This window comes from Hemiscyllium ocellatum, chromosome 10 (genome assembly GCF_020745735.1).
Source record: "Hemiscyllium ocellatum isolate sHemOce1 chromosome 10, sHemOce1.pat.X.cur, whole genome shotgun sequence".
Classification (NCBI taxonomy): domain Eukaryota; kingdom Metazoa; phylum Chordata; class Chondrichthyes; order Orectolobiformes; family Hemiscylliidae; genus Hemiscyllium; species Hemiscyllium ocellatum.
The window spans coordinates 76604275-76618794 of record NC_083410.1 but is presented as its reverse complement, the minus strand read 5'-3'; the positions used below and the strand labels follow the sequence as shown (position 1 = coordinate 76618794).

The window sequence follows — 14520 nt, the reverse complement described above, 5'->3', positions numbered from 1 at the left end:
AACACTGAATTTCTTTTACTTTGGACAGCTTACTCTATTTTGCAGCTACATGCATGGGGTTGCAAATTAAAATCTTGGTGACAAGTTACGGTAAGAACAGAAATAACTGAACCTTTGAATAAAAACCTCAAAGGCAACAGAACCACTTTAGTAACAAAAGGAATACAGTCAGTTAGATTGTAAAGTGGGATGTTGGCAGGAATTGTGCTTACCATTAACTCCTGCAAACTCACCTATTGGATTTGGAGTTGCGTGTTGGTGACTCTGCTCCTTTCAATAAATATCTGAAATACTGTGTGGAAGAAAACTGACTAAACATTACTTGCAATCCTGACAATTTGTAAGGTGACTCACATCTAAAATTTCAGTTGTGTCACACAAGTTGCACTATTAGCACATAGGTCCCTTTGTAGGAGTATAGTTCTTTTTAAAATCGAGTGTAATGCAAAACTCTACAAACTCAGCACAAGGATTGATGAAGCTACAGTAAAAGTTCAATCTACATACACACTTCTACAACATTTTTCTATATTCTTGCTGTATTGGGAACATAAAATTTAAAATCAACATGTTAAAGGTAAAATTTTGACAAACTAATTGCCCATTGTAGAATAATCAAATAACCAGCGACTGCAAGGGTCAATGGTACAGTCAGTTCCTGCTTTTTCACACATATCTCTTACAAACCTCTGCTGAAACACTATCCTCTACCTAAAATATTTGGCCAAGCAACCTATCTCCCTCACTGCTAACACCCCATGTTGGTTGCTGTGGGACGATATGTGAGACAGAAAATCAAGACCAGTTTGCCAATACTATCAGCTTGCTAAAATATTTCGAAATCTATAGTGCAACATGTTGCTATAAAAAGCCCCATTTGTAAAGAAGGGATGTGTGTAGCTTGGCCATAAGCAACCTCATCCTGACACCAGACAAGATGCACTAGAGTTGATATCGAGTTTATGACCTGAAAGGATAGTGGAAGCATCTACAATAATTTTCAAAACGAGGTTGCAAATAAAAGGGGAAATTTATAGGATTATGGGGAAAAAATAAAGTGGAGTGAGACTAAATGGATAGCTTTTTCAAACAGCCAACACTGGCAAGGTGGGATGAATTGCCTCTTTGTGTGTTATATGATCCAAGGAATACCAATATCATCAAATACCATGTGCAGTCCTTCTACACACAAAAAATGCCTTCAGCACCTTCAATAAACATTAAATAAAACCATCACTGGACTGCATGAGAGTGTAAGCATTAGCAACTGCAACTTTGTCTCAATGTAAACATGACACCCTCACGAAAAGGTGTCGATCTTTGTCCCATCAAGCCTGTTCCACCACTTAAGATCATGGCTGATCTGATTATAACTTCAACTCACATGCTCTTATATCCCAATAAAGTTCTGCCTTGGCTTGCCAAATATCTATCCACTTCAGTCTTAAAAATATTCAAAGAATCTGCTTCCACCGTAATTTCAGGAAGCGTTCTAAATACTTATGACCCAAAGAGAGAAGAATTCACTTCATATGTTTTAAATTTCTTTTTTATCATTAACAGAGACCACTAATCCTAGATTCTCCCGTAAGAGAAAACATCTCTTTGCATTATCCTGTCAAGACCACTGAGGATCTTGTGTTTTAACAAAGTTGTTTCTTGCTCTTGTAAAGGACAGAGTGTTCATGTCTAGACTGTTTAGAGGAAAAATTGAGCAACTTGTCCAATCCAGGTGTTAATCTGATAAACATTTTTTGACCTGCTTCCAATGCATTTACGTCCTTCATTAAGTCATGTAATCAATATTGAACATAATATTCCAGCTGTGGTTTCTTTGGTGCCCTTTACAACTGAAGCATAAATCGCCTTATTTTTGTATTAAAGTATCTTGCAATTCGCAACTTTCTAATTGGCTAAGAGCAAATTACAACAAATGCTGGAATCTGTACTGAAAACAAAAATGCTGCAGATCACAGTAGGTCAGGTAGCACCGAGGAGAGAAAGCAAGCTAATGTTTCGAGTCTAGATGACTCTTCATCATCTAGCTCAATAGTCATGTAGATTCAAAACATTAGCTTGCTTTCTCTCCATGGTTGCTGCGACCTCCAGCATTTTGTTTCTAATTAGCTACCCTTGATACTTACTTATCAGCCATGATCTTAATAGATCATACTTTTAAGATTCATGCTCAAGGTCACACAGATCCCTCTGCATCTCTCAGCTTTGCAATCCCTCATCTTTAAGATAATATGCTGCATTTTTATTCTTCTTGCCAAAATGGACAATCCACAGTTTTCATATTATACTCCATTTTCCACATTGTCTAGTCACATAAGCTATATCTTTTTGTAGCTTGCTTATGCCATGTCACAACTTAATTTCCTTCCTATCATTCCTTTCACCCCTTCATCCAAATTATTCATATAATTGTAAACAGTTGAGATCCTGGCACTGATTACATCAGATCAACCAGAAAAAAACATTTGTACTTAGTCTCTGGCTGCTTATTAGGAAGCAATCTTTTACCTATGCCAATGAGTCGCCTGCACATTATGGAGCTTCTATTTTCCGCAGTAACATTTGATGCGGCACAGTATTAAATGTCTTCTGGAAATCTAAGCACAGCATATTCACCAATTCCCTCCTGTAGTTTTTGATCTGTTTAACCTCGAGAAGTCACTGCACAATCACAGTATCACTACAAATTCCTCAATGTCATATTTCGATATTCAGCCAAAGTATTTTCTGAGGATTAAGGGATTGAGAAGGAACTCTCAGTTCATTATTCTATCTTGAAAAATCAATTTAAATAACTAAGGGAACCGATAAAATTGTGTCATAAAAGGTAAGAGTAGGAAAATGTAATGCAGTAGACGTCATTTATCCAGATTTACAAAAGGCCTTTGATAATGTAAAGTTTGTAAAGTTAGGAGCCCTACTGACACAGAGCTCAGGACAGGAGGCTGCTGACACTCTGCTAAGAGGCATGAGCAATCTTTAGAAAGGGAAACCTTCAAAGGAGCGATCCAATGGTGGAGATAAGCATGTGGCCATAAATGGCAGGGGGAGGGGAGTTCAGGGAAAGGTGAGTTGAGCTTTGGATGGCTACAAAAGAGAGATTGCGAATGGGGCCTGTCAATAAAAAAAAAGTCACCTAGGTCAGTCACAAGTAATAAACTCCTTACAAATCATTTATGAAATGTCACTGAAAGAAACCTTTTCTGGCTAACATATGGTTGTTGCCCTATGCTAATTTAAATGTTGCAATGCCCAGGAAATTTAAACTTTCTTGCGTGACATGGCCTTAAGTTTAATGGGATTTGACAATTATTGACAAGTTGTTTCAGTTCTGCTCTGAGACAAAATGCCTAATATTTTAGCAAAACCACAAAAATTACTAGTGATTACATCTCATCGCATTAAAGAATCAATGAGAATGAAAATACATACTCCAAATGAAAAACTGGACCCTGAAATTCAGAAAGAAGCCCTCGAGAAACACAATTCTCAATAAGCATCGTTTGACCCGTATTCAGAATTCACACAGGAAATATTTACTTCAAGTCTCAGTTGCACGGTTAAAAGAATACAAAGCAAACAGAAATAACAGATTCCATACCTCATCACTGTGACAAAACATAGGTGTAAATACAGTTTCAAGCAGATTCATGACGTGTTCATATGCCTCGAACAAACAGCGCATGGTCTGAAGTTTCACTACATTCCTGTAAGATCCTTCTGCAACTGCAAGGGTTAAAATATAGCCAATAACTTCAATTTATCCAGCTGGGTTACAGCTTTACAAAATTATAAATTGCATGCAACACAAACTGCAAAGAAATAATTACCAATGCAGCTCAACTGCTGAAACAGTAGATCAAAGAATACAGCAATAATTATGGATGACTTTAATCTTCATATTGATTGGGGTCAATAAAACTGGAAAGGGTAGCTACAACAACAAATTAATAGAACACATTAAGGATCGGTTCCTAGAACAATGTGCCTAGAACAATTACCAACCAGGTAAGTATTGTTCTATTCTTTTTGCATGCTTCTTTTTTGTTGATTTATAACATTGCCTAGAGTATGGCTAGTGTTTGGGAGTCAAGATCCCCCAAGAAGTAGTGATTATAACACGCTAGAATTTAATATTCAGTTTGGGTGAGAGAATGTTGGATTGGAAGCCACTGTTTTTAACTTAAAAATATAATCGGATCATAGAAGGACATTACAATGAAATACGGATAAAGTCAGTTAAACTGAACTGGGCGGGAAAGGCAGCCAGCAAGCAGTGGCAGATATTTAAGCAGATATTTAATTCATGACTTTCAGCAAAAATATATCTCAGTAAAGAGGGAAGATTATAGTCTAAGAGAGGGATAAACCAACCAGGGCTAAGCATGGAAGTTAAGGAGATTATGAAGTTGAAAGAAGCAGCACGTACAGGATGTAAAAGTCAGTGATTGCCCCAAAAACTGGGATAAAATTCAAAATCCAAAAAAGGATGCCTAAAAAGATATTAAAAGAGAAAGCAAATAAACTATGAGAGTAAACCAGCGAGGAATATGGAAACTGACAAGGAGAGTTTCTTTAAACACAAAAAGAAAGTCAGAAATCAAAGTGAATATTGGCCCCTTAGAAAATCAAACCAGAGCAATAATTATGGGGGACAAAAAAATGGCAGAGGAGTTAAACAGGTATTTTGCATCAGTCTTATGGTGGAAGACACTTCAAACATCCCATTAATACAAAAGAATACATGGGAGGAATTAAGTACCATCAACATCACTTGAGCATTAATAATAGACAAACAAATGGGGCTAAAGGTAGATAACTCCCCTGGCCCCAATGGCTTGCACCACAGGATCATAAACAGCATTGGTTGTAATTTTCAAAGATCCTTGGAATCTGCAGTACCAGAGGATTAGAAAACTGCCAATTCAAAACAGGAGGAAGGCAATTAATATAGGCCAATTAATCTATCATCTATCATTAGAAAAATGTTAGATTCAATTATGAAGTAACAGCTGTACATTTGTAAAATCATTTTTTAAGGAAGCAGAGTCAGGATAGCTTCATGAAAGGAAAATTGTGCCTGACTAATTTATTAGAGCTATTTGAGGAATTCTCAGTCAGAATGGATGGAAAGAAACCAGTAGATGTTGCATATTTGGACTCCCAGAAGGCAATCAACAAGGTACCTCACAAAATATTTAAGTCACAGTCACACACCACGAAAACATATACTTCGGTCCAACAAGTCCATGCCAAACATAATCTCAAACCAAACTAGCTCTACCTGCCTGCTTCTGGCCCATATCCTTCCAAACTTTTCCTATTCATGTACTTATGTCTTTTAAACTTTGTAACTGTGCTCACATCCACCACTTCCTGAGTACGTTCATTCCATACATGAAGCATCACGTCCGTAAAAGGTTTGCCCCTTATGTCTTTTTTAAAACCTCTTTCTCACTCTAACAATATGCCCCAAGTCCTGAAACCCCCATCCTAGGAAAAAGACACTTACCATTAACTCCAGCTAAAAGCCTTACTTCGTAAACCTCTAAAAGGTCACCCTTCAACCTCCTAAGCTCCAGTAAGAAAGACCTAGCTTGTCCAGCCTTTCTTTATAACTTAAACTTCCATATCTGACAACATCCTGGTAAATCTCTTCTACGCTCTCTCTAGCTTAGTAATATCATTTCTATAATATAGTGACGAGAAATAGAGGGAGTACTCCAGAAGAAGCCTCACCAATGTCCTGTATAACCTCAATGAAATCCCAACTCCTTTACTCAAAGAACTGAGCAATGAAGGCAAGTGTGCTAAACGTCTTCTTAACCACTCTATGTGGCACAAAGAATTATATATCTGAACCCCTTGGTCTCTCTGTTCCACAACACCACGCAAGGCTCTTAATTGTTTAAGTCCTGCCCCTGTTTGTTGTACCAAAATGCAATACCTTGCAATTTATCGAAATTGAACTCCATCTGCCACTTTTCAGCCTATTGACCCATTTAATCAAGATCCCTTTGTGATCTTAGAAGACCTTCATCACTGTCTACTACACCACCAACTTTGGGGTCATTCGCAAACTTATTAACCAGGCCCTCTATATTTTAATCCAAATCATTTGTATAAATGACAAATAAAGGCCAAAAGTTAAGAGCCCACTGTTTTGAAAGTACTGATGTGAATAGAGAATTGGTAATGAGCAGGAAACAGTGAGTAGGGAAGGGGTTCTATTTAAGTTTAGCAACTTGTAACCAATGGATCTCAAGAGGGATCCATGCTGGGATGACAACTACTTACAATGTGTATCAATGATTTGTATGAAGGAAGTGAATGTGCTGTAGCCAAATTTGCAGACATCACAAAGTAGAAAGGCAAATTGTGACAAATAATTTAAATACAGTGACAGATAGGTTTAGTATGTGGATAAGCGATTGGCACATGAAATTTGATGTGAAAAAATGTAAAGTTTTCATTTTGGAAGGAAGAACAAAAGAAAAGAATATTATTGAAATGGAGAAAAACTGCAAAATGCTGCAACACAAAGGAACTTGGGGGTACTTGTACACATACCACAGAAAGCTAGCAGATAATTAGGAAGGCAAATAGAATGTTGGTTCTTGATTTAAAGGGATTGGAGTAAGATTCTGTATCTATACAAGATACTGGTGAGACCATATATGAAGTACTGTGAGCAGACTTGGTCCTCTTAATTAAGGAAATATATTGTCTCACTGGAGGCACTTCAGAGAAACTTATTTAAGATAATTCATGGAATGGAAGATTGTCTCATGAGTAAAGGCTTAAAATAGGATTCTTAAGGAGCCTGACATGGTAAATGCTGAGAGAATGCTTCTCCTCAATGGAGCATCTAGGATCAGATGGCACAGTCTCAGAATAAAGGGTGCACATTTAAGGCTGAGATGAGGATGAATTTCTTCTCTCAGAAGGTTGAATGTCTTTTGAACTCCTTACACAGACAGCTGCGAGGCTGAGTCCATGTATACATTTAAGACTGATGAAATAACTGGACAGAAGCTAGTATCCCATCACCAAGCCACCCTTAATTTATACGTGCATAGTACACTGACTGTGTAGGAGGAGCTGGTCTAGATTTCCTGTTTATATCTGTCAACCAGGGCTCCCTCACTGGTCCAAGATGAAACTTGAAAGAGTTCAGAAAAGATTTACAAGGATGTTGCCAGGATTGGAGGATTTGAGCTATAGGGCGAGGTTGAATAGGCTGGGGCTGTTTTCTCTGTTTTTCCTCAGCATCGGAGGCTGAGGGTGACCTTATAGAGGTTTATAAAATCATGAGGGGCATGGATATGATAAATAGACAAAGTCTCTTCCCTAGGGTGGGTGAGTCCAGAACTAGAGGGCATAGGTTTAGGGTGAGGAGGGAAGATATAAAAAAAAAATCGAAGGGCAACTTTTTCACACAGAAAAAGTTGCATGTGTGGACTGGGCTGCCAGGGGGAAGTGGTGGAGGCTAGTACGATTGCAACATGTAAAAGTGATCTGGATGGGTTAATGAATATGAGGGTTTGGAGGGATATGGGCCAGATGCTGGTAGGTGGGACTAGATTTTGGGATATCTGTTCGGCATGGACAAGTTGGACCGAAGGGTCTGTTTCCATGCTGTACGTCTCTATCACCTTCAGTTAACAACTTTGATCAAGGATGTCGGTCAATAAGATGCACCTGGCTCCAATCACAACATCCCTCCTGTAATCAACAGGAACCGGTACAGCTTAGTATCAAGTGAAGCTGTAGATTGGTTCTTTAAGCCTGCCTTCAACATTTGGACTGTTCTTTCTGCCAGACCCTTGCACGATGAATAGTATGGAGTTATCTGAATATGCTGCATGCCATTTGACTTTAAGAAATTGGAGGTGTAATGGACAGGGGGTCACCTCAGATTACAACAGGATCTGGACCAGATGGGCCAATGGGCTGAGAAGTGGCAGGTGAAATTTAATTCAGATAAATGCGAGGTGCTGCATTTTGGGAAAGTAATCTTAGCAGAACTTCTACACTTAATGGTAAGGTCCTAAGGAGTGTTGCTGAACAAAGAGACCTTGGAGTGCAGGTTCATAGCTTCGTGAAAGTGGAGTCACAGATAGATAGGATAGTGAAGGCGGCATTTTGTATGCTTTCTTTTATTGATCAAAGTATTGAGTACAGGAGTTGGGAGGTCATGTTGCGGCTGTACAGGACATTGGTTAGGCCACTGTTGGAATATTGTGTGCAATTCTGGTCACCTTCTTATCAGAAAGATGTTGTGAAACTTGAAAATGTTCTGAAAAGATTTACAAGAATGTTGCCAGGGTTGGAGGATTTGAGCTACAGGGAGAGGCTGAACAGGCTGGGGCTGTTTTCCCTGGAGTGTCGGAGGCGGAGGGGTGATTTTATAGAGGTTTACAAAATTATGAGGGGAATGGATAGGGTAAATAGGCAAAGTCTATTCCCTGGGTGGGGGAGTCCAAAACTAGAGGGCATAGGTTTAAAGGTGAGAAGGGAAAGATATGAGAGAGACCTAAGGAGCAACTTTGTCACGCAGAAGGTGGTACGGGTATAGAATGAGCTGCCAAAGGAAGTGGTGGAAGCTGGTAAAATTGCAACATTTAAGAGGCATTTGGATGGGTATATGAATAGGAAGGGTTTGGATGGATATGGGCCGGGTGCTGGCAGGTGGGACTAGATTGGGTTAGAATATCTGGTCGGCATGGACGGGTTGAACCGAAGGGTCTGTTTCCATGCTATACATCTGTATGACTCTGTGACTCTAAATACTTCAATGCCCTGCTGGTAAATGATGTGTCAATGTCCATGAGCAATCCCTCCAGGAGTCAGTTATCAAAAATGGTGCTTGCAAATTTTCAATCTTCATCCCTAAGTTTGCCAAATGAACTCAATGCATGTCCAACTACTTTGCATGGACATCCACAATGATCAAGAACATTGAGTCCATGAAAGGACCAGCATAGTTAACATGTAACCGAATCCAGGGTTTACCCGGCCATTGCCATGAATGTGAGGGTGCCGCTAAAGACAATTATTGTCTTTGCTGGCACTGCCCTCACAATAGCAGCTATATTGGCATCCAATCCTCGCTGCCAGACATAACTTTGTGCCCACAACTTCATTTTGGAAACCCCTAGGTGGCCTGGAGGAGTTCAGTCAGTTCTAGCAGCAACCGTTCCTCAGGTCTCACTGGGTCTGGGAAAAGCTTCAGTCCTGGTTATGATGGCCCTTCTGTTTCCCCCATTACCACCAGCTACTTTAGTTTCATCGGGACGGGACCTTTGTGTCCACAGTCAGACACTTGCTAGTGGTGACCAGAAAGGTGTCCAGAAAATTTAAAACCAGAACAGACTCTTCCAGAGGAGGCACCATTGGTGGAGTTTCTGCCTGTGGGAGGTGGCTCGAGGCATCCAGGTGAACCACTGGGCCTTCTAGAGTGTGTTCCAACTTGTACGCACTGAGAATAAGGGCCCAACGCTGAATCGAACCAGGAGCAATGGGCAGCGTGGCTTCATCATCTTTAAGTAGTTTTAACGGTTTATGATCTGTTACTATGACAAATTTACATCCATAATGGTATTGATAGAAATTTCTCATACCAAAGATGACCACCAAACTTCCCTTCTCTATCTCTGTGTATTTGCTTTCGGCATTAGCCAAAGTCCAGGAAGAACATGCTGCTTTCTGCTGTTGGACCACTGGTGAGCAAACACTACCCCCCAAGATCGTACAGGGAAGCATTACATGTCAGCACCACCTCTTGCTTCGGATCAAAATGGGCCAACACCTTAGATGGCAATTGCTGCTTTTTCACTTCCTTAAAGGGTATTTCTTGGTCACATAACCTTTTCCACAGCTAACCCTTTTTCAACAGGTGTAAGGGTGCCAAGATGGTGGTTAGGGTAAGTATGAATTTCCCATAATAATTTATTAACGCAAGGAACTTTTGATTGCCCTAACTTTATCTTCCAATGGGTGTAACACAGTTTTGTCAGCTCTGTAACTAAAGTATATCACTTGGAGCACCTAGAACATACACCTTAGAAGGGAAGAATGTACGCCCACTTGGGAGAAGCATTTAAGCACTATGTCCAAGCTTTCCAAGTGCTCTTTATTGGTCTTTCCAGTTATTAGCACCAAATTAATAGCAATCTGGGGTAGCCCTTGTAAAACGTTCTCCATCATTCCCTGGAAAAATCCCCAAATCGCAGTTTGTATATTTGTAAAAACCCTCATGGGTATTAATTGTGATGTACTTCCGGGATTCATCGTCTAACTTCTGTCTAACCCTAACCCCCGCCACACACCCACACACACCCACACCCACACACACACACACACCCACTTCTCAATTCTGCGAATAAGTCCTTTATGCAAGCAATTTGCCATTTATCCTGCTGCAAGCAGCAATTGTCAGGCTTCACAATCAGTACAACCAGTGCTGCCCATTCCACAAACTACACTGGTTTGATAATTTCTTTACTTTCCAGCCTCTTGATTTCTGCCACTATTTTTGCCAGCAAGGCAAATGGCACTGGGCGGGCTTTGCAAAATCACAGAATTGCTTCCTGATCAACATATAAAGTGGTCTTGGCTCCTTGATAGTTGCTAGCCTTTCCCGAAAACCTCCTGGTTATTCCATTAGAATTACACTGAGACAGCCATCTTCTATTCAAAAAAATGTTGAGTCATATCGAGGTGAATCTTTCTCAACAAATTCTACCCCAATAGGCTTGGACCCGGGTCTCTGACAACAGTGGTAATTGCACCAACTGCTTCTCAGAGGAGACAGGAACAGGAGTCATACCATTAATTGTAATGGTTCCTCAGCATACATTCTCAGTCTTGCTGAAGTCTTGCACAAACGTGGATTGGAGACCAGAGAGAATCTTGTTAAATATAGGTTCTGCAAACAACTGATACAGCAGCGCTGGTATCAAGCTCAATGAGAACTAGATGACCATTTAACCAGACATTAATTTTATTTGGTTGTGATTTGGAGGTTGCTAAGCAATCTAACTGTTCCAACCCACAGGTAGATATTACTTTTTAGGGATTGCACTGTCCTGATGACTGGCCTACTTGTTTTCTTATTCAAGTCAGGGCTCGTAGGACTCTTTTGCTCTCGAGTCCGAACTCTGGCTGCAACGACAATGGCTTGCCAGCCTCAATCCTGCAGAGCTTTTCAGCCATTGGGCTGAGGTTCGGCTTTGTCATGGGGTTTTGCTGTGAGCTGGCCTAGGGGTCCCTCTGCTCAGAACATACCCTGAGTGAAACTCTGCAATTGCTTACACTCAAGTGGTATTCCCCAAGCTCAGTAGGACAGGTGAGGGTGACCACTTCCATTAAGATGTCCTGTAGCTCCCATGTTCAATTTGGCATATTTATAATGACAAAACAGTTGTAACACCTGTTTGAAGTCCAGTTGGGCTTCAGCTAGTAGGCGCTTTCGCATGACGACAACATTAATCCCACATATCAAACAGTCTCTCAGCATCTCATTCACTGTTAACCCAAAATCATATGCCTCTGCCAGTTATCTTAACTTCTTCAAAAATCCAGGTATGGATTCTGCTGGTGGATTTTTCAGGGTGTGCACTCTCCTGGATACCGACCTGTGTGTTTTCTTACTCAAGTCAGGGTTTGTAAAACTTGGCTAATAGCCCAATAAAACGGATAGTGTCTCAGAATTAGTGGTGGTTTGGGGTCGTAATATTCCTCAACCAAATCCGTTAACTCTTAGAAGATTTTGGTGTCTGGTACCTTTGAGAAAGCTAAGCCTCTAATAAGTGAAAATGCTGCAGGACCATAAGCAACCAGAAGGATTAATCATTGCTCTATATCTGCCTCAATATCATTTGTTTCAAAAAAACATTGCATTCTTTCCACATACTGAGCACAGTCTTCGATGACGAGTCAAGCTTCCTGAATAAAGACATGATACCAGAAATGCTTAGCTCAATTCAAAGACGACAATGGTGAGCAAATGTTCTTCAGGCACGTTTTACATAGAACATAGAACATAGAAAAATACAGCGCAGTACAGGCCCTTCGGCCCTCGATGTTGCGGCGACCAAAGCCTACCTAACCTACACTAGCCCAATAACCTCCATATGCTTATCCAATGCCCGCTTAAATGACCATAAAGAGGGAGAGTCCACCACTGCTACTGGCAGAGCATTCCATGAACTCACAACCCGCTGAGTAAAGCCAGAAGGGATTTATCCAAGGATTCTCTGGGAAGCTAGGAGGAGATGTTGGAGCTTTTGGCCTTGAGCTTTGAGTCGTCATTGTCTACAGGTTTTCTCCGGTCGCAACTGAAGTAACTTCAGAGGCTGGTAGCCCATCACTAACTCATCCTTTATTTACATGTACACAGTAAACTGGCTGTAACCAGCTAGCTCAGAGTCAGTCCCTGAAGTCAGGAGACTCTTTGAATCCCATTTATCTCTGTCAGTCAGAGATCCCTGATTGGGCCAGGTTAACAAAGCTAGTCAAGGATCTCAGTCAATAAGATTCACCGAATTCCAATGACTACTGTTGAGATAGACAGATGTTTAATGAGGAAGGGAAATTAATGGTTATGAGGAAAAGACAAGAGTGAGGAATGTCAGATCAGATTTTACCTTATTCAACTGCAGAGTATACTGGATGGTACAGTATACATGCTACAGGGCAAGAGTTATTGAATTTTTTTTTGGGGAGGCCACCAATTATAATGCAATTAGGCAAGACTTAGGATGCATAGAATGGGGAAGCAAAATGCAGGAGGATGGGGACAATGGAAATGTGGAGTTGGCTAAAGGAACTGAAATTGCATGTCCTTGATAGTTATGTCCCTATCAGGCAGGGAAGTAGTGATAAGATAACTGAACCGTGGTTTACTAAAGAAATTGCATCTCTTGTTAAGCGGAAGGAGGAGGCCAATGTGAAGTCGAGACGAGATTGCTTCATCGAACTATGAAGAGTTACAGATTAGCTAGGAAGGATTTAAAGAGAGAATTAAGAAGGGCGGGGGGGATGAGCAGTTTTTAGCAGACAGAATAAATGAGAACCTTAAAGCATTCTATATGTATGTGAGGAATAAAAGGATGACTAGGGTATGAATAGAGTGGGAAGTTGTGTGTTGACCCTGTGGAGATCAGAAAGGTGCTAAATGAATATTTCTCATCTGTTTTCACTCAAGAAAAAGAAGAAAATTGTAGAGGAGAAGAATGAGATACCAAATATTAGACTAGAAAGGATCAAGGTTATTAAAGGAGAGGTGTTATCAATTCTAGAAGGAGTGAAAGTAAACAAGCTCCCTGGGCCAGAAGGGATTTATCCAAGGATTCTCTGGGAAGCTAGGAGGAGATGTTGGAGCTTTTGGCCTTGAGCTTTGAGTCGTCATTGTCTACAGGTTTAGTACCAGAGGATTGCAAATGTTGTGCCCTTGTTCAAGGAGGGCAGTAGAGATGACCCAGGTAATTATAGACCAGTGACCCTTACGTCTGTTGTAGGAAAGGTTTTGAAAAGGATTCTAAGAGATAGGATTTATAATCATTTAGCAAGCATCAATTTGATTGCAGATAGTCAACATGGTTACATCAAAGACAGGTCATGCCTAACAAACCTCAATGAGCTTTTTTGAGAAGGTAACCAAGCATGTGGATGAGGGTAGGGCTGTTGACATGATGTACATGAACTTCAGTACTTTGATATGGTTCCACATGGTAGGTTGTTGGAGAAAATGTAAAGGCATACATTGAGGGTGATTTAGCAGTTTGGATTAGGAACTGGTTTGCTGTAAAAAGGCAGCGAGTGGTGGTTGATGGAAAATATTCAGCCTGAAGTCTGGTTACTGATGGTGTGCCACAGTAAATTTACAGATGACACTAAAGTCGGTAGAGCAGTGGAGTGGGTGGAAGATTGTTGCAGGTTGCAGGGGAACTTGGATAAACTGCAGATTTGGGCCGAGAGGTGGCAAATGGAGTTCAGTGCAGATAAGTGTTAGGTGATTCACTTTGGGAAGAATAACAGGAAGGCAGAACACTGGGTCAATGGAAAGATTCTTGGTAGTGTGGATGTGCAGAGGGATCTTGGAGTCCATGTACATAGATCCCTGAAAATTGCCACTCAGGTTGATAGTGCTGTTAAGGCAGCATACGGTGTGTTAGGTTTTATTGGTAGTGAGATTGTGTTCCAGACCCGCAATGTCATGCTGCAACTACACAAAACAATGCCGTGTACAGTTCTGGTCACCCCATTATAGAATGTGGAAGCATTGGAAAAGGTGCAGAGGAGATTCACTAGGATCTTGCCTGGTCTGGAGGGAAGGTCTTACGAGGAAAGGCTGACAGACTTGGGTGTGTTCTTATTGGAGTGAAGAAGGCTAACAGGAGATTTGATTGAGACATACAAGATGATCAGAGGATTAAACAGAGTACACAGTGAAAGTCTTTTCCTAGGATGATGATGTCAGCTTGTACCAGGGGCATA

The 14520-nt window shown here is 40.7% G+C and overlaps 1 protein-coding gene across 1 annotated transcript in view; it reads right to left on the bottom strand.

The window, feature by feature from the left end:
- snx14 (sorting nexin 14) overlaps nucleotides 1-14520 on the bottom strand; it is a 217068-nt gene that overhangs the window by 123883 nt on the left and 78665 nt on the right. Inside the window, exons 14-15 of the mRNA XM_060830993.1 lie at nucleotides 3620-3744; nucleotides 234-292 (exon numbers count right to left, since the gene is read on the bottom strand). Coding sequence (XP_060686976.1) covers nucleotides 234-292; nucleotides 3620-3744 — 184 coding nt within the window. The remainder of the gene's footprint in view (nucleotides 1-233; nucleotides 293-3619; nucleotides 3745-14520) is intronic.